The sequence below is a fragment of the Curcuma longa genome, chromosome 15, assembly GCF_044706935.1.
Source record: "Curcuma longa cultivar G26 ecotype Majalengka, Jawa Barat chromosome 15, ITB_CL_G26_1.1, whole genome shotgun sequence".
Taxonomy (NCBI): Eukaryota; Viridiplantae; Streptophyta; class Magnoliopsida; order Zingiberales; family Zingiberaceae; genus Curcuma; species Curcuma longa.
In genome coordinates, this window is record NC_133875.1 from 4,636,622 (window position 1) to 4,657,746 (window position 21,125).

At 35.3% G+C, this 21,125-nt stretch overlaps 3 protein-coding genes and 1 pseudogene across 3 annotated transcripts; 2 read left to right on the plus strand and 2 right to left on the minus strand.

Annotated features, from left to right (window-relative positions):
* Positions 1-397: 397 nt before the first annotated feature.
* LOC141846253 (glycine cleavage system H protein, mitochondrial) lies at positions 398-2,934 on the minus strand. The gene is made up of 4 exons (XM_074734263.1): positions 2,697-2,934; positions 1,304-1,392; positions 794-964; positions 398-721 (listed from the first exon to the last, which is right to left on the minus strand). Exons 1-4 carry the CDS (start codon positions 2,809-2,811, stop codon positions 596-598), a joined length of 501 nt encoding a protein of 166 aa, XP_074590364.1. The 5' UTR covers positions 2,812-2,934; the 3' UTR covers positions 398-595.
* LOC141845888 (putative membrane protein At1g16860) lies at positions 2,925-4,774 on the plus strand. The gene is made up of 5 exons (XM_074733892.1): positions 2,925-2,980; positions 3,058-3,670; positions 3,751-3,906; positions 4,047-4,258; positions 4,349-4,774. Exons 1-5 carry the CDS (start codon positions 2,925-2,927, stop codon positions 4,566-4,568), a joined length of 1,257 nt encoding a protein of 418 aa, XP_074589993.1. The 3' UTR covers positions 4,569-4,774.
* A 287-nt stretch (positions 4,775-5,061) lies between these two features.
* Positions 5,062-9,555, minus strand: LOC141846443 (ubiquitin-conjugating enzyme E2 22-like; annotated as a pseudogene).
* A 2,726-nt stretch (positions 9,556-12,281) lies between these two features.
* Positions 12,282-17,632, plus strand: LOC141846188 (GATA transcription factor 20-like). Its single transcript, XM_074734186.1, has 7 exons — positions 12,282-12,388; positions 12,499-12,955; positions 13,053-13,136; positions 13,211-13,323; positions 16,294-16,416; positions 16,837-16,942; positions 17,268-17,632. The coding sequence occupies exons 2-7, from the start codon at positions 12,545-12,547 to the stop codon at positions 17,361-17,363; spliced, it is 933 nt and encodes a 310-aa protein (XP_074590287.1). The 5' UTR covers positions 12,282-12,388; positions 12,499-12,544; the 3' UTR covers positions 17,364-17,632.
* The last annotated feature ends 3,493 nt before the right edge of the window (positions 17,633-21,125 follow it).

The window sequence follows — 21,125 nt, forward strand, 5'->3', positions numbered from 1 at the left end:
AAGTTCACATGACCGCCGCACATTCAACTCGATCGAACCACTTGCATGGCTCACTTGATCGATCCAAATGATATTGTCATGTAGAAGTGTTTCGTCTCACCTTAACTCAAACCATCTAAACCCTAAAATAGAACCATAGCTATCAAAGGTAGCCTAAATGGTACTCTGAAATCAACCGAAACTATAAAATAGTATCGATTTGAAGCAACTTCTGAACAACTCTATCGAAGAGTGATTGTCTATTCTCCATCATAGTAATTTCCAATCAGAAACATAACAAAATTTTCAGCATTTGGCCATGACTTCTATCGTAAACTGATCGCAGAAAAGCCTACGTATGCAAGCGATCAAGTTGTTACAACCGAAAAAACTTGGATGTCTGCATCAAGCAACAAGATTGATAATATGCAATTTCCAATCCGAAACACAAATATGAGACAACAAAGTTTCCACCTTTTCATCTTTTGTTTAAAAAAGAACAAAGAAGGCAGGAACAGCATTAACAGGAAGAAGAAGATAAAATAGGAACTGAACTTGTTTGTAACAAGCAACAAGATTGATTGAGACTTAAGTGCCATGGTTTGATCTGTATACTCTAGTGAGCATCTTCTTCCTCGCAAAACTTGGAGTACTCCTTTGAATCCATCAAGGATTTAAGCTCAGATGGATCACTAGGCTTCACCTTGATCATCCAACCGTCTTCATATGTGCTTGTGTTGATCTACATGATAATAATGGTAAAAAAACATCAGTTTTGATTCTGGATTGATTCTAAGACAAGACCTTGTTTTACCAGGCCAGGCTTCTCGGTGAGCTTGGAGTTGACTTCAATGACTTCACCAGAGACCGGAGAGTTGACATCGCTTGTGGCCTTGACACTTTCCACAGCTCCAAAACCGCTTCCTTTGGTAACTGATGTGCCAGATGCCGGCAGCTCCACGAAGACCACCTCTCCGAGATGACCCTGTGAAGATATCAATGTAGTGAATTTGAGCTGAAAATGACTCCTGGCCTCGCACATAGGCACACATATCCTATCGATTGGAGTTCAAGTGGAGTATATTTTGACATTCTTAATAGACAATATGGATCATCATCGTCAAACCCGGGTTTGTCCTAACTATTTCAGATGACTATATGAACCTTATTTGTTCATCAAGTTCTACACAAAATTATACACTCCTTACACCTCTATCACAAAATTCCTAAAATTAAATTATAATTTGCCATTTCAGAATGCATTAATGGCAATTTTTTCCAATTTTTTATTATAATTGTTAGTTGAGATAAGAAGAATTAGAACCTGAGCATGGTCAGTGATGCCAATTGTGGCCACATTCCCCTCATGCTTCACCCATTCATGAGAATTGCTGTACTTGAAGCCATCAATCACTGCAAGAGCAAAGACAGAAGTTTCAAGATCAAAATAGTAAAACTAAATTTTTGCAGTTTAATTTTCTTCTTAAGTTATTACATTTTAGGAAAGTAAATGTTTGTTTTTTTTTTTTGTAAAAATGGCAAATTTATCAGATAAACTACCAAAATTTAGTTAGTGTTACTATATTGGACATAGTTTTAGTTGGTTTTTGACATAGTTTTACATGGTGACCATTAGTAAGTAGTGTGTTACGAAGTATATCCACGAAGTGTGTTTAGCGACTACGGGAGATCAAGAGGTATGTAAATAAGATAGTTTTCTTCTTGGAGAATTGTTTTTCCACTTTTCTTCATCAATACTAAGAGTGGAGTCTAAAGAGGTTAGAGGTCGCTCATACAAGGAGTGTGTGGACTTAGGTTTATTTGAGTCGCGCTAAATTGCATGTGTTTTTCTTCGTGTATTTGTGCCATTCTACGAAGGGAGGCGAAGACTCAAGATTGTGGTAGATTCTATGGTGTTAGAACAATCTTCAATCGCATCTAGTGGTATCAAAGATACTTATAATCCCAACACCAAACACAATAAAAGGAGACAAAGTATGGCCATTCATGTAAACAATGTTCTAGATCAAGTTGTAAAAACAGAATGAAGTGATTCTTTTGATATAAATTTTGAGAAAAGTTTCTCCATATTACTGAAAATGAACATCGAATAATTCTCGAAATCTCATAATTAAAGTGATACAATTTGACAACAGACCATCTTTCTGAATTCTTTCAAACATATGATAAGTTACTTCTCTAAATGAACTTTCCAAAGAAAACTATCAAACACAACCACAATTAAGCTAACTCAAAACAAGGAAAAAGAAACAAGACCAAAGAAGGGAGCTTGAGAAAGATCTCAAAATTTCACATAAGAAGGTCTCAAATTCTCACAAGGAAGCTACCGAAAGCAATAACATTCTTCTCAATAAAACAAACAAAATAACACACAGAGAAGAAACTCAACAAACACTGAAGCACATAACTAGACAGCATTGAGAGTTTACTTGGATGAAAAGTGAGGAGAGGTGAAAGAAAGGTTTGCAAGACTAAATATGGACCTTCATCATTCATGTGCATCTTCTCAAACATAATGACAAGTCTATCAAGGCAGTAATTCTTTCTTCTTTTAGGACGGACAGAAACAGAAACAGAAATATCAATAAACTCTCATGGGAACTCTTTCAAACACATAACAAGCAGCTTCGCAAGTGACCTTCTCCAATGCAGTTTAAGTGTCAGTGATAAAGAGAGTAACATCTCACGAAGCTTACCAGATGAGAAGCATCTGGAGATTGAGGAGGCCGGGAAAGGAGCAGCAGTAGCAGAAGCCCTGCAGGAGAGCTTGAGTGCATTGGCAGCTGAAGAAGCCCACAGCTTCAAGGCCATCTTCCTTAACCTTCAAAAAACCAGTTAATTAGTTCCCTCCTCTTCTTCTTCTTAAAAGAGGAGTGGAGAGGAAGGTGAAGGACTTGGGCTGTGGATTTGGAGAGTGGGAGTGGATGTGGTTGATGAATGGAGGGAGGATATTCAAAGCCTCATCCTCTTACAAACTAGTGTGAGACGACTGTCTGCCTGACCAAACCATGATTTCTTATTTCATAAATGTTTATATAAAAGACCTAGTCTTTTCAGTATACTTCCTAACACCTCTCTCTCTTCCTCCATTCCTGGTTCTGGTTCTTCAGTAAGCAGGCAGGTGTCTAACTCTGGACCACTTAAGCATGGGGATTCAGTTAAAAAGACATCTGGTCCTCAATCCATAGTAAACGGAATGAATCGCCAGAATTCTGGCCCCCTCCCACCAGTGCTGCCAACAACTGGTTTGATCACGTCTGGGCCAATTAGTTCTGGACCACTAAACTCAAATGGTGCTCCTCGTAAAGTATCTGGTCCACTTGACTCATCTGGATCAATGAAGCTACATAAAAACAGCATTGCACGCAATCAAGCCATCACTAATCTTAGTCGGGATGGCGATTATCCACTCAAGGGGAGTTTACCAAAGGCAATCTTGTGGTCTGTAGTTTTGTTGTTTGTGATGGGGTTTATGGCAGGAGGCTTCATTCTTGGTGCTGTCCACAATGCTGTCCTTCTTATTGTTGTTCTGGTTACTTCTATAGCAGTCGCCACATTTTTCATTTGGAACGTTTTCTATGGAAAGATAGCAGTTATAAGATTCATTGCGCAATACCCTGATGCTGAGCTGCAAAGTGCAAAAGATGGGCAATATGTTAAGGTCACTGGGGTATGTAACTTTTTCTGAATTAGTTAACTTTCTAAACCATTGTTCAATTAAAGTCTGATAAAATGTAAAGCTTCTCTCAGGTTGTAACTTGTGGTAATCTTCCCCTTGAGTCTTCATATTGTAAAGTTCCTAGATGTGTCTATACATCCACATCTCTATATGAGTATAGGGATTGGGATTCCAAAGCTGTCAATCCCATGCATCGTCGTTTTACATGGGGACTAAGATCAATGGAGGTATACCTCTCCCTGTCATAGTTGAGTTTAATAAGACATAAATAAATATTGTTTCAATAGCTACATTTGCCTGAGTCCCCTCTTCAGTTCATTTCTTTACATTGTATTGTCTTATCTTTTGGCCAACACTCTACTTGCAGAGGCATGTGGTTGACTTCTATATCTCCGACTTCCAGTCGGGCTTACGAGCTTTGGTCAAAGCTGGCTGTGGTGCTCAGGTGACCCCATATGTGGATGAGTCTGTCGTGGCTGACATAAACACAACAAACAAGGACTTGGCTCCTGATTTTCTCAATTGGTTGCGCAAGAGGAATCTTTCAAGTGATGATCGTGCAATGCGTCTGAAAGAAGGGTAGCTAGCAACTCATTAGATACTCATTTTTTTACTTTACTTTATATATCGATTATGCATGAACTTACTATTCCACCATTTTCTTTGTAGCTACATAAAAGAAGGCAGCACTATCAGCGTCATGGGGATTGTCCAAAGGAATGACAACGTATTAATGATAGTGCAGCCTCCAGAGCCCTTTTCGACTGGATACCAATGGTCGAAGTGCATTCTTCCAGTAAATCTCGAAGGTTTAATACTGAGATGTGAGGATTCTTCAAAGTCGATGTCATACCAGTATAGAGCATATATTTTAGCCGTTCAACAATAGAGTTGATGAATCTATCGTCATTAGCTATGTTTGAGATCAAGTGAGATAACGACGCAGCAGAGTTGCAGAAGAGATCAAGTCATCATACAAGGAAATGTTCCTTCTTTGGTTGGGAGTTATTGTTACTTCAGCTTCTTCGATACAAAGTTTAGTTTGATTACAGTCAGCAAAATGATTTGAATTCATTACATCCTTTGGTGTCACATCTGCATGCTTGTGTATCTTAAACTGTGTTTGGTTGTGATGGAATTTACCAGGAATAAAAATAGTTTTCCTTAGGAAAATGAAATAGATGAAAATAAAAATCAACACACATATGTTCAATAAACTTAAAGAAGTTACCAATGAGATAACATTGCCATGGTTAAACCAACTAGGTCTTTATCCATTGTATCAATATAGGTGTAACAATATATGGTACCTCAGATGAAAATAATTTAGATTGGATGAGGACTGATCTTTAGCAGATCAAATCTAGAGTTACCAGCATACATAAAGAAATGAACAAGCTACAAAGAATAGAATTAAGATGTACATTGTTGTCAACTTGTCCTCTCCATAACAGTTCATGCTATTACTACTCAGTACAAGAGACACCTAATTTAATAGACCTATAGTCTTTTCAAGCTCTTCTTCCTCGCGTCAATCTTCTTCTTATCTACCTGAGTGGCTTTCACTGCAAGTACTCCTTCCTTCTTCGGAAGTGCTGATGCTCCGATGACTGGCTCGGTTACCGGGATGACGCTTGCATTCTGGTCTTGTGATGGGATTTTCGAAGACGCACCCAATGGTGTAGGAGGCTGGGGCTCTTTGCCAGTAGATTCTTTGCTTCTATGATCCACATTTAAGGCTGTGGTGGACTCAAAGATTGTCCCAGTTTTAACTTTTGGCTTAGGTTTAAGAGCATGTATTCCGGTGTATAACCTGCATAGGAGCATCATGAAATTGAAAGTTAGATGGAACTCGCAAACTATTTCACATTCCAGTTTAAGAGCGCTGTGGATTGCTCAGCTTGGTGGAAGGAACTAAAGGAATGAGACCACCATTCCATTTTGAATTCAATACCGTGTTTGAATGCCAACTTGAGGTGAAATGAAATCAACAGTTTGGAGAATATAACAAAACGCCATTCCATGTTCTATCTGAAATTATCTAGTTTGTAGCGCCAAAACTCTTAGCTTTCAAAAGCAATCAAAATTATCAAAAACACAATATATGGTTTATATTCATCATCTTTCTTATTATATATTTAACTTGAAATCTAAATTAAATAACAATAAAAACCATTAAGATTGTTTAGAAGTTTCAATATCTGAATTGCTCTTCTCAAATTAAAGCCAGAAAATTTACTGAACCTCGTCATTCTCCTAATTCTGTGTTTGATTGACTCACAAGTGAAGTGCTAATGGGGGTAGAGAGAAGAATCTGACCTGGCATGCCTAGCATACTCATCATAATTTTCCAGCAGCATTTTACCAGCCTGTTCATTCAGCGCAGATTCAGGGAATGGTTCTATGAGCAGACATCTGACAACCTATTGATTGCAGTAATGGTTCACATTAGGTGCATGAAGAAAACATAGTTATAGCAAAAGAAAAAAAAAATCAAGTAGTGAGTGAAAGCAATTTACAGAACAGGGAGGTGGATCAGCCCCCAAACTTACAATCAATACATGTCTTAATCCAAGACTTGGATTCCAGTCCTTTTTTAAGTGTGTTGACACATATTTCACCATTTGCCGAAATGTTTGGATGAAATATTTTGGTCAGGAAGTAACCTGCAAATAAGAGACGTTTTTATGGTTTGCAAACTATACCTAATCATTGTAATAGCATGCCTCACATTATCTCATGCAGCAGGAACATTATCTCATGTGCTAAAAATTACTACAGAAAAGAGCATACCTTTGGGAGGAGAATGTGGGAAGTCATGAGACAATAAAAGCTTCATGCGAAATACACCATTCTCATATGGAGTGCCAGCTGCAAGATTATGTAATAGTTGTCAACTGGTAGTTTCCAAGTTAAAAATGTATAAATATGTTATCATAAACTCACTCACCAGGACCCTCGATATCAGCACAGATAGTAGAAAAGTCATCATCATTAACAACCACTTTAATTCCTTCAGGAGGTGTTTCATCCAAATTCTTCAATTCCTTGGCTAACTGCCTAATAACATTTGGAGGGAGATTCTCATTGGTTGCCTACACCAATCATCAAACAGATAAGTATGCAAGTTAAAAGTAATCGGCAGCTATTCTGAATTCAAAATTTCCAATTCATGCTTGCCATTGTAAGACACTAAATGCTGCTGTCAATCAAGCTTTTGATTGTGAAAACAATCTGTCAATCAAGCTGTTGTATGCACTTGCTTGGGAATTGTTCAAGCTTCAAAGCTCAAAGGGAATATCACTGACGGCTGTTACATTTTGAAGATTATGTAAGAGTTAACTTAGAATCAAATATTGAATAATTAAGTTCAAATGTTTAACTAGACATCAAATATTGAATAATTAAGTCCAAAATGTAACAGAGACCTACTGCAGCTCAGTCAGTGCATTAGCCATACTGTGAAGAAAATTAGCAATCATTCTAACAATATTATTTGCTAAGTATAACTTGAAGTTCCATCACTAAGCTACCATCGAAAGGAATTACCCTTGGTGGAATTTTAGAGGTCATCAAACAAGATATTGAGGCTTGTAAATTACAAAAAAAAAATGACAAGCTATAACAGGTCAACCAAATCCTCTTTCGGAGAGAGAAATTTAGTTACGACGGAGCAAAGTTGCTGCAGTGGGCAAGGATCGAATCTCGGCAAAGCCGAGGCAATGCCCTCCTCCATCGTGGCCAACTACAGCTTCCCGATTTACCTCCTCACAGATGGTCATGGGGTCAACCATGTGGGGCCGCTAGGGTGACGGATTCCACCTTTTGTTAAAGAGAGAAAAATTTAAAATTGAACAAAGTGCAAGTGTATGGTAATCTGAAGCACTGGTGCATTTGAATGCAAAGATACATACTGCTGAGAACAAATGTTTGAATCATGATCAGTGCATATAGAAAAAAATGTACCTTGCTAGTGCATCAATTTCAGCCTTTTTCTGTGGAAAGCAATACATTGGGTGGATACAACTCTCGGCAATAACATGAAGCCAGCAGGACAAAAATATGGTAAAAATGTAAGACCTTGCAATAGCCTTAACATTTCTAACAAGGATGGAAAAAAAAAAGAATTAGAAGCATCTCTAATCGCTATGTTTATAAGGTGGAGTTTTGGGGAACGGAGGAAGAGTCACTTTTACATGAATAATATCCTAACTGATATTATATTATATACACATATATGTGGGTTGTCTTATCTCTTCCTTCTTTGGGCTTGGACTATGGGAGAACACAACAACTAGCTTTATTATAGAACAGCTGTTGTTGTTCATATAAATCTGTCATGCACCTTGGATTGGGTACAATTACTGTCTTTGTTCTACCCTATCTTTTGTATCATTTCTTCTAAAAAAACTGTGTGAGCTCCATTATGATAAAGTTAGAACATATGATGAAATAAGAATTGCTAAAAAAACATGAGTCAATTTATCTAAACACTTCAAAGATTAATGTGTTATTGACATGGTATATTTTGCTCATAAATAAATTATATTATTATGATTATTAATGGTCAAAAGTTACGAAAAATATCAATACCATCACACCCACAAAGTATGTTATTGAGTGTATTTTATTATAAGATTAATAGAATATGCAGCAGTTAGTAACTAATTGAGTTTAAGATATGTTTGACGTAGTTTTTTTTCCACAGTAGTTTATAATTACTTGCATTGTGAGTGACCATAACCATGTGAACTACATTACTCACATCAACAATTTCAGCAAACATTACATAAATTGCAAAATCTGTTTCAATGTCAGAAGCATTTATTCATTTCATATTCCATTTAGACAATAAATTTAAAAAATATATATCAATTATCGTTGTCTACTATCTTTCCACCACCACCCATAGTTGTGCAACTAATTGATTTTTGTTCACTTTGAAGTGAATCAGATATTAATTTAATTTGTTTATTAACAGTGTTTAGTTAGGTAGCATGCATACATAAAAAGTACTTTTGCATTCGTTAACTATTGATGCAATTTTATTGGTTGCTTGTTGATAATAAAGAGAGATCACAACATTCATCCAAATACATGCATTATCAAATCATAAAGTAGATAACCATGTCAATGGCATGTCATCTTTTCTTACTTCGCATGTATGTTTTTACATTTGATTGAGTAGACTCAATAGCATTACTAACTTATATGTTTCATTCCTTTAATGACTTCACCAATTGAATTTCCTTCTCTTCAGACTAAGAAGAGTGTATGAACATCAAGGTGAGATGAAGAATGGCCTTAATATTCATGAATGTAAAAAGGTTCTCCGACTAAAGAAGTTCTTATTCACATATAACAAGAGAAATATGAAAGGGAAAAGGTAAATAAAGATTTGTATGAGTCCCAGACCAAGGCAACAATCGCAATCCGTACCCAATCTATAAATCTCTCAAATTAACCTATTACTATTTACTCAGAGTCAAAGAACCCCCAAGTAAAAACCCAGCTTGGCCCTCAGCACCCAACAGTTAACAAAGATCACCGCATCGCAGACCATCCAATCATCCTATAAGGCGATCGAGATATCCCCAGATACAAGAAACACACAAATCTCAAGAAGCCCAAAATCTTGACCAAAACATGGCAAACATTACCGAAATAAAAAATCACGACCAAAAATCCCCAAATTGCTGGTGCATCGAAAGACCAAGAAATCCCTAACAATAAAGATGGATCATTCGGCCCGTGCACGCAGAGAGAATGAGATCGAGAGAGGAGAGGAGAGGAGAGAGAGAGAGACTACCTCGCTACGAGACGATTCGAAGGCGGCTTGAGATCTTTTGCAGACGGCGACGAGAGCGAGATCAAATCCAGTCGGTGGCTATGAGATTTACAAAGGGAGCTGCTTATTTTCATAATGACGTTTTTACCCTTACCAAAGTGTTCAAAAAATGGAGAATTACCCGTAAAGTGATGTTATTTTAGACATTATAGTAATTTGACATTATTGCCCCTTTTGTTGTTTCGCTAGTTGCTCACAACAACCGGTTTTGGTGGAAATTTTGGAAAAGTATAGGGGTGTTTAGTTCGTTTATGGACCGTTGTCGTGTTGCGTCTCGAACCGGTTTCCGGTCGACTTAAGTAAACCGGCTTGTCGACTTCTCTCGGACCGAATCTAGCCGTTGTTGTTGCCCGTTGGACGCCAGTTTGATTTGTAGCTGCAAATAAAATATTGATTAAAAAATTCTCAAAAGAAAATTAAAATTAAATTGGTGTATTTAATTTGTATAAATAAGTATTATTTTCACTATAAAATATTATAGAACAACTGGTAATTATTTAATATTTATTTCATCTTCATATTATATGCATTTGATTATTTCAATAGAATTATTTGTTTTAGAATCCAATCAATTACTAATAATTTGATTGAAGCCGACATGGCCAATAATTCGACCCATTTATAATGGTTGATCATGTCAACCCATCTACACCCTAAACTCTAATAGATTTAGATAAATTAAACAAATCATTTGGTTAAGATAGATCAATCTCGGTACATTTGATCAAGCCATCACCCTCTATTATATTCTCGCACGGATCTTCTTGATCTCAACCTCCGACCATAGTTATCGTACGTTGTGGCACGATCACCCTTGGCAAAGCATCGTACACTGAAGGCGATATCTAGCTAATGCCTCTCGACCATCTTAAATGTACAACTCTATTGTTGTCCCCTCAATTGCCCGATTTAGTTCTACTATATAAGGTCATGTAGCAACAAGTGAAGGTATGATTTTTTTTTCTTTCACATGAAGATTAATCTTCTCCGTTCTTTGGTTTGGTCTCAATAAGAAAATGAGATCAATCAACATATAAAATGATTAATTGATCCAAATTGATTTGTATGGTAGAGTTGATTCGAATATGTCAATTTTCCTTATTTATTCGAAACTTTATCACTTATTTACGCAATTGGGTCAATCTAATCAAACTTATATGAGCCATTTGGGTCATATAACTAAATTTATTATTTAAAATTTGTATACTTATAATCTTATTTAATTGGTTGATTAGTGAGTTTACTATTAGTACTTTATTTATTCAGACATTATTTATTTATAAGTTTGCTAAAAACTTTATTGTATATCAGAGTTTATGCTAAAATATTTAATTTATTTACCGTACTATTTGTCCTTTTATATTGATCTTGTTCTCATCGAATTTCTAATTACACAGCCACACAAACTTAACTCTAAATTATAACATGGGATGATTTTACTAAAAAAAAAAATTCAAACCTAAATCTAGAGCAGTAGATAGAGCCGTCAATTTGAATTGAACTCATTAAATTGATCTACTCTGTCAAATAATTTAAACAGATTGAATTAAAATTTTATCAATCTATTTTAAATCTGTGACTAGCATGAATTGGCCCGTGACAAGTTGAGTTGACTTAAAGGCTCATATTTTTTTAATTTATAATTAAAGTAAAAAATTGAATGGATTAGTGAACTGCAATCTATATTTAAAAATTTTAATTTAACTCGTTTAAACTACAATCTAAACTTAAAAAATTTTAATATTTTCTATATTTTTTATTTTTTTGATAAGTTTATGAGTTGGCCCGCCTAACCCACAATCTATCTTATATTGGGTTGAGTTAGAGATTTTCCAACTCTCGCAAATTGATGAGTCAGCTCGTTCCACCCGATTATATGGTGTGTTTCTAATGGATTAGTCCATTCCGTTATGAATTGACCCGTTTGATAGCTTTAGTTGTAAATAGATCAACCCTTGGGCAGACAAGTTGCCTCGTGATTAAATAGGGTCATTGTGGTCAGGCAACCTAATTCATCCAAAATTTATCATTTGTTGGGGAGGGACAGACTGACTCCCATCATGGTGAGATGGGAAATATCCAATTCAGTCCAACCCAATGTATATTACGGGTTAGACAGACCAACCTATTAAAAAATATAAATTAAAAATTAAAAATTTAAATTGTAGATGCGATGGGAGTCCATTAAATTTTCTTCCACTTTAATTTTAAATTTTAATTTTGTTTTCTTTGCAACCCACATGCTAATCGATTGATCAACCCGCCACTAACTGATCTATTTAGACCTACAACCTATACGAGTTGACTCATTTAAGTCCGCTTTTAATAATTTAATCTGTTTAAATTATTCCTGATAGATTAATTCAAATTGATAAATTAGTGTTTGATTTATGTTTTCCTAGATGATCTTTAACTTTTTTTCACAAATCAATTTGAGATGAGACAAACAAAATTAGATTTAACAACTATCTCTTAAAAATTATTAATTTTATCATATAAATTAACTCAAAAATTAGTTTTCATGCAGAAAAGTCCTAAATTTATCTAAAATTAAGATTTAGAACAAGACACTTCATGGCCATGCAGATTAGGAAAACTTAAATATTTATTTTCTATTAAAAATATATTCAGTTTTGGAAGGAATTTTAAAAATTGAGTCTTTGGAAAATATTTATGATTCACAGGAATAAAAAATAATCCTTTTCTGCGACCGCATAGAAGTTCCTCCGTGTTGACATCCGCACATTAATTTATCCTCTGGCCCTTCCTGCCTTCTCTCCGTCTAGGGTTTCCTCGTTCGCGGATTTGATCCATTGGTGGCGATTTGTCTTTCGGATTGATCGCAAGCGTTCGGAGAACTCGTATTTTTCCTTCTTTTTTTTTTTTGTTTTTTCCATTCTGTTTCTTGTTAGACTCGACTTGTTTCTGTTGTCTGTGAACTTCTGTTCCTAAATTTTTCTGATCAACTCAGAGGCTTGAAGAATTCGAGCGCTAGCAAAAGATCTCCGCTACCAGGGATGAGTGGAAATCTCAACCCACTTGATGGCGTGAATCCGGCAGGCGTCGAGAGCTTTCCTGGCCACCACATCCACAGCATGTCGGTCGGCCACCAGGTTCTTCCCGGTGTGTCGTTTGCGTCCCATGTCGATGGAGCTCACGCAGTAGGAGGCACTGGGGAGTTGATTGCCGCAGCAGATGCACGGGCATTGCAGCAGTACGAGGAGGCGGACTGCAGCAGCGGCAGCCCCGGGATGGAGGAGGAAGGCGTAGGAGCAGTGGAGAACGGGGAAATGGAGGCAGAAGGACCGTCTGGTCCGAGTCATCTGGGTGATACTCAGCCTTTAGTAACAGTACAGGCAGGCGGGAATCAGCTTACCCTCTCGTTCCAGGGCGAAGTGTATGTTTTCGATTCTGTTTCTCCCGAAAAGGTTGGTTTTGTCACCGTCTAGTATTCGGTTTACTCGCTGCAGTCCTAAAGATTGAATCTTACTGGAGTTTTCTTCCTTCTTTTGTCTGACATTTTAGGTTCAAGCTGTGCTATTGTTACTGGGAGGTCGTGAGATGCAGGCCGGATCAAATCCTTTTCCATTATCTTCTATCCCAACTAAGGTTTGCTAAACATTACCACTTGCCAATTTGTTTTTCATGCAATAATGAGTTCAGTGGCTTTTGGTATGTGTCAGCGTGGAGATATACCTCATAGAATTGCATCCTTAATGAGGTTCCGAGAAAAGCGAAAAGAGCGTAACTTTGAGAAGAAGATACGTTACACTGTTCGCAAGGAAGTAGCGTCAAGGTAGGAGGGTGCATCATCTAAAATCATTCCTCTAGTGAATATGCTTTTCATACAATATTATTTCAATGTTAATTGTGGCATGATTGCAGTTACCTGGTTATTTCGAAAAGAACTTAGGAAGGGAACACCAATAAAAATGCCTAATTACATTCCTATTTCTGATTTTGTTATCCATTTTTTATGTGCTAGTTCATGTGATTCACATCAGTGTTATTACTTATGCAATTACTTTTCTAGGTCATGCAATTACTTTTCTTATATCTTCCTACATAAAGAAAAAGCCTAAAGCTACTTGTAAAGGAGTAAAAGACATGCCAACAACAGTTTCTTTGCAGTTCTTATTGAATAGTTGGAAACTTGCAAAACATGAGCAGTTGAACATTTCTGCATTCTTAAAAATTTCCAAGAAAGAAACAATGGATTTTGTTACATAAAACCTCCTTGGTTAGGCAGGATTTTTTTTTTTTGTATAAATGGAAATATGGAGAGCTTGATTGAAGTCCAATTTTCCCTGTGGCTGTATTATGGGAAGGCAGAGGATGGAATTGGGATGCCCCATTGATTTGGAACCTCCAAATCAAGCAAGCATATGCTTTTTGAGAGTCATTATTTTTGTTCCTCTTTTCATCATGAACAGGAAAATCATAAAAATTATCAGATGAAATTCAAACTTTTTGGTAAGACAAACATGTTTGTTGAACAAATCAACAAAATAAGTTGGCTTTGGGTAATCCTTGCTCATTCTATCGAATTGAATGGTTACTAATGCTTAGGCAGGGGGTATGACTATAAAGAACTTCCCGAACCAATGCTCCTTGCATATATAGTATAAAAAGGAAAATTATGTACAACTCTAATTGCTCTCAATTAATCCTTGTTATTGTCCATAGAAGTATTAGGTAGGGATGATAGGATTTGAACCTGTGACATTTTTTACTCAAATCAAATACTCTACCAAGCTGTGCTACATCCCTTTTACCAAATTAAAATGTCTTGTTTTTTATATTTCCATTTCTCCTACGTCTATATACATTTTTTCTCTTCCTTTTGGTTTCACATTGGAAATCATATACATATCATAAATCTAAGAATTATATGCATCTGAAATCTAACATATAAAAAAGTGTTCAGTAATGTTTAGGAACAGGAGATTAAATTTTTTTAAAAGAAAATCTCATCTATTGATCCATTGTACATATCTGTTTTGGCTTTTAGTTTGGAATCTGTGTAAAATAAATGCAAATGATCTTCTTGAACTATTAACTTCTGACCACATGCACATATGTCTTACAATCCATAGTAGAGGGAAAGGAAGATTTTCAATGTTATGTATAAAAATATACCTTTCTGTTGCATCTATGCTAAGTATTCTGTATGGTTTGGGCCTTCTTCAGTAAGCCTATTCATAGAGTTTAATTCATTATTCCTGGATGCCTTATCATTCCCATTTTTATTATTCTAGTTATTGCTATGTGAAGAAATGAATAAAATTATTCTTTTAATAGATTATAGGAGAACTCTGCCCAAACTAAAAATATAATAAAAGAATAATATGAAAATTAGTAGTTTATAAAGAAGTTTCTTACAAAACTAGAAAGGTCTAGTGTAAATATTCTTTTGATGATAACTGAGAGTTCCTGATCTAACAAAACACATTTCTAGACTGGGAATAGAACCTTATATTGCACTTGTAGGCTCACACTACTAAGCTTGAAACTTTCACTAGTTCTTTTGACTTTGGATGTGCCTGATTCTTTTGTTAAGGCTCATTTTTTTTTAAAGAAACCATCTTTTTTGTTCACAAATCATCTGAACCTATATATTTTTTATTAACATTGTTACCATGAGAAACAAGGTGATAATGAACAATATGAGATGTTGCGAAGTTAAAAGAAATATGGTTTATTCTAATTATCTTAGATTGATTTTGGTGGGCCTACATGAATTTTTCACATATCCTCATTCCTGCAATCCTTCAATATCTAACACTAGGCACTTGCTATATTGAGCTCTTTAGTGAGTGACAATTGAAGCCTCTCCATTGACATTGACACTGATCAGGAAAACCATAGATGCTATGGGCTGCCTAAGATTTTTATTCTGATCAATCATTTGGAACCCATAACCATCACATGATTGTCAACTTCAACCAAAGAATTGCTCAAAATATAATTTTTTGTTAAAGAATAAGACATTTTGGTTTTGGAATGTAAGGATCATAACTAGTTTTGTTGATTCTAAACTGTAAAAATTCTCACCTAACTTTTATTCACTAATCAATACACCCTTTTATAATTACAATGGAGATTCATAAATAAGGAAAGAATAACTAATGAAAGAAAGAAAACTATTCTACCAAAACAATAAATTATTCTCAATCAAATCAATCTAATTGATTATATCCTATTTTCACCTGTGATTTGATTATTTCCTACATAAACATTCCTAAACCCAGTCCAATGTTGATTGTTGATACAACTTTGTATCCTCTGGAAATCAATCGTGCATTTTGAAGTTCTTTCTAGGATTGGTTTAGCTGACTCGTACACAAGGCTGCCTGCATTTTTTGATGTAGGTTCATTCTGAGCTATAATTCGATGAGTATTCATTTCCTCACAGGACCATCAATAATTTTACGAATATGGCATGTTAAAGATAAGATTTTCTACTTGTCTTAGTATTTTGTGATTATCATTTGATTGTTCTTCATCAGGGCTATCCTGTCATCATGCAGTTGCTTGTTGGATGATATATATTTTACATTTTTTCTAGGATATATGGGATGCATCAATAAATTGATGATGATGAAATTTCTTGCTTGTGTATATGGGACAACAGGCCCCTTGTTTAAAAAATGAAATATTACTTGTTACAGTTATTTTTTTAATATATATTTTAATTTTCTTTCTATCTATCTTCCTTTCCTGTCCTTTGCCATTTCAAATTTAGTTCTCTTTGGACTTGATACAGGATGCAGCGAAATAAGGGTCAATTTACTTCATCTAAATCGAAGACTGACAGTTCCATGGGTGATGCTACTGGTGCAAACCAAGAATCTGGTTCACCAGAGAATAAGATTCCTGGGGCATCTGCGTAAGCTTTGGAAACAATTTACAGATTTTACTTTAATTTTGATGTTAGAATCTTATTGTTTTATTTTTGGATTCAGTACAATTTTATTTATTAAATTTGACATTTTAAGGATTTAAGTTATTTAGAAAGCAGTTATCAGTGGTGGCAATGTGATGATGTTCAGGTGATGAGCATGTAAAGGAGTGGGATTAGATATACAGCTTGTAAAGGAATGGGATTAGATATACAGCCCTTCTAGTCTGAATGTTTTTTCTTTGCAGAAAGAGCCAAATATCAAACATCTACATTAGAATTCTAGGTCTTCTAAGTTGATATCTTATTATATATGATATATTATTTGGTGTCTTTTCTAGATGTATATTGCATGGTTGAATTTGTTTTGAATTTTTGAGATCTGATGATAGCTATATGTTTGCACAGATGTCATCACTGTGGTATCAGCGCACAGTCTACACCGATGATGCGCCGTGGACCTGATGGACCGCGAACTCTGTGCAATGCATGTGGACTTGTGTGGGCAAACAAGGTATGGAACATTTGGAAGGTGTTGATTCTCTTAAATTTTATCCCATATTTACTTTCTTTTGCTCGATGAATAACCTTTTCCTTAAATAAGTTATGCTGATACATATATGTAGTCCATGTAATCAAACATTCCTCTTGAGCCTTAACTAGATATAAGCCAAATATCTTCTTGCTGTTTAGTAATTTGATCATTGTAACTCAAGTTCTCAATATCAATTGCATAAGATACCGAACGAAGAGTCTATTTAGAAGCACTTGCTTTATATTTTTGTGAAATGAACACGACTGGAAGCCTGACCAATGCTAATTCATGTTATTGTCTTCAGGGCACGATGAGGGATCTTTCCAAAAATCCATCTCCAGCAATTCCGAATGCTTTGCCTGAACCCAAAGAAGGGACAGCTTTCGACATCACCGTATGAACTAGGAGATTATTTGTTTGCGCATCATTATCCACAATTTGCTGTTCGAGGCCGATGCTCATGGAATCACAAAGTTGAAGAAATGAGGATTTAACACTAAACAGGGAAATGTTATCGGACATGTCTGTACTATGATTTAATTTTATGGAATTCTAGCGTCCAGATGAGATCCTTAGATGCAGTTTTATCTGTTGTAAATGTTTGTTTTCCATGGATATTCGAGGAGATTATTGTTGCATAAATTAGAGGTTGATTCCTTTTTTGCACAGTGGTTATGATAACTTATGGAATCAGTTGTTATGCCTTTTTGTGTGTATTTCTTAACTGGTATTTTGCATTAGAATTATTCCTTCACTTATCCTCGCAGTAAATAATTGAAAAGAAAAGTTTTTTCTGCCTTTTCAATTCCATGCGAATAATTGTTTTGTTTTGTGAAATTTAGTTATTTTCAATTTCCAATTTAGAAAATTTAAAACTTAAGTAATATTTATTATTAACTTTTTAATCCTGTGAATTTATTAGTGTAAAAATTGTTAATGACAAATGTTTACTTTTATTTTATAAAAATATTCTTTTTTTACTGATACAAAATTTAATTTGTAAATAAACTGTTTTTTTAATTACTATGAGCCTTTAGATCTTAACTTACATTATTAATGCATAAAAAGCCTTTTCCATCGAGAATCGAGTGAAAATAATTGTTTTAATGTAAACTTGAGCGTAAATTTTTTGTAAAAAATATTTTAATGAAAATGATCAAATTAAGTTATTTTGAAAAACATGTATAAAATTATTGTGTTTTGTTTTTATCATTCTTATCACAATTGTATTTTTTTAGTGTTCTTTTTTTTTCTTGTTTGGTTGAGAGGATTTTAAATTTTATAAAAGAAAATGATATCATGAAAAGGCATAATATTTACAACAAAGAGCTATTGGTATGTTAGCACTTGGTTCGTTCGGTTGGTCTTTTTTAAAAAAAAAAAAATTCCATTTCTTTTATTTTTTTTCAAAATAATCAAAAATTGAAAATAATAATTTTAGAAAGTATTTGAAATTCATTTTAAAAAATTAAAATAATTTAAGAGGCACATGCAGAGTTCCTCTTCAACATCCAAATGCGAATTATCTAGAAACTTCTTTTATCCAGTTTGATAGAGCATCCCACCGTGAAGTGCTCTTGAGGCATAGCTGAGTTGGTTACGACGCAGTAGATTTATAGAAAAGGATAAAGATTGAAATCCAAGCAATGTAATACATTTCCAAGTAATACTCTCTTGCGTCGTGACATGGCGTCGTGACATGTGGGACCGCTAAAATGACATTTTTTTTTTTTTTTTTTTTTTTACAGAAGAATATAAAAGCCCACCATGAAGTGTGCTTAAGCGACGAAGAATCCTCTTAGTTCTTCCTTTGGCGGTTCCTCCGCTTTCCACCGCCTCGCGCTTCCCTCGATCTCCAGATCTACGGAAAAAGGTAAGCGATCTCGCTTTGCTTGTCCATGGAGGAAGAAGAGCATCGGCGCCGCTTGCTTTTCTTTCCCTTTTCTCTCTCCCCCCCTTCTTCCCCCTCCACTCTCTTCTTCACCGATCAAACCACGACTGATGCTCATTGGATCCCCCAGGTCCGACCGCGCTGGGTGTCATCTCTCCTGAGACAGCGTGGTCGACACTTCGTCCAAGTTAAGCTCACTTTACAGTTGGACGCGTCGGGCGCGCGACGAGGAGAGCGGAGCTGGAGGCGGCGAGGAGTTCGAGTCCGAAGAATGCGGCAGTGGACGACAGCTTCGTCATCCCCCCCGAAGAATGCGGCAGTGGAGCGCCTCAGGCGATGGAGGGTGTGTTTCCTTAACCACTTTAGCTTTGTTTTAGATCGACTGGGGATTATCCATGACTTGGATCGGACTTGCTACGCGATTCTGCTTATAATCATTAGTTGTTCGGTTGTTGTAAGGTTCGATTGGTTGAATTGATGCCGGAAAAGCATCGAGTTCAGTGTTTTTACGAATCGGGACTTAGTTTGGGAGTGAGAAGTGGAGTAATTGAATTCCAGGTACAAAATAGTTCTGTTGGAAGTAACAGAAGTGGGAGGGTAGATAAATGCCCTTGAAAATGTAAGTTTATTGCCTATTCCTGGCCTGGTGAACGATGAAATACCACGAATAAGAAATTACTAGTGTGCAATTGGTCAGAAACTGGTCGTTTGTTAAACCAGCTCACCATGTCTTGATGCCCTCTTGCCATCCAAAGTATAGGTTGTTTTTAGCTAGTATAAGGGCTTGGGATTCCCTTGACATTGGATTCGCTGATGTAGTTGTGAACCGCATCATTTCCCAAAAAAAAAAAAAAAATGGAAAAAATTGTGAAACGAGTACAGCATCTCAATGGATTCATGCTGACATGGTTACTGGCAAAAATGTTGCTGTATGCTGACAGCCACCAAATCTAAATTTAACCTCCCATATGCAAATCCAGGCTTGGAAAACGATTGTAAAAATGAATAACCAGAGTCTGCTGGAATTCATTCCAATTTTTCATTCACTATAAGAAGATTTGATATTATTTATATTCTAGATTTTTACATTTAAGTATTTTCTTCTTCTATTTGAGTGTTGTTACTTTGCAAACATTTGATTGTGCTACCTGTATTGGGGCAAATGTGCTGGGCGGGTTAAATCCAACAACAATTAATAATTCTAGATAAAATTTAATCATGAATTATAGAATAATAAGGATGCATATTTTTTCTTTTGTTATGGTTTTAAATTCTTTCTCTTGTCTCAGGTTCACTCAACATAGTTATACTACTATCATCATATTCATATTTTCTTTGTTAACAAAAAAGGAAAAGAACCTTGAAAACTGTTATGTTGATGGTGTACAGCAGCGCTTGTGCTAAATGCCTCTAGGTCATGTGCTAAAGTAGTATGTGTTGTGAATGAATCTCGATGAGTTGTTTCTAAATTGAGGGTGCTTAGTCGTTTATTTTAGAATGAATCATATTTAAGATTTATGATTAATTGATCTAATAATTCTTGACAAATCAATGATTTTTTTATTTAATTGATGAGATTTTAAAAGTGATCTAAAGACTAGACTAGATGGTTTTGGAGGAGTTGTATATCAAGATTAATTTGATTTGAGTGGAATTTAGATGACTTATTAAATTTTTATTTTTGTGAGTGAATTTTGAGGACTAATTACATGAATTGAGGTGATTATTTATGATGATGATTTGTGTGACAATATTTTGGATTTAAGTTGTGAATTAGATGGATTGTAAAGTTTGTTGTATAATCAATTATGATGATACTTGGAATTTGAACTAGCATGTGTTGTAAATCTAATGACTAAGTGATTTTGGAGGACTTTCATATCGAGATTGTTTCAGTTTGAGGAAATTTAGGTTACATATTAAATTATTCAATTTTATGGCAATCATTTAATTTTAGGGCGAGTGAATTTAGAGGAATTAATTGTTTTAAAGGTGTGGAAAATAGTTTGAGGCATCCATTTGAGATTTGAAATATTATATGGGGTGATAGAAGTTACAATTTGTGATACTAGTAATGACTATCAAATTCTAATTCATACATGAGCTGAGGTGATTATTTATGAGGATGTTTTATGTGATTATATTTTGGATTTAAGTTGTGAAGTGTGGGTTGTAAAGTTTGTTTTATAATCAATTATGAAGATGACTTGGAATCTGAAGTAGCACATGTTGTGATAGGATCTTGATGAGTTGTTGAGTTTGAATTTTGAT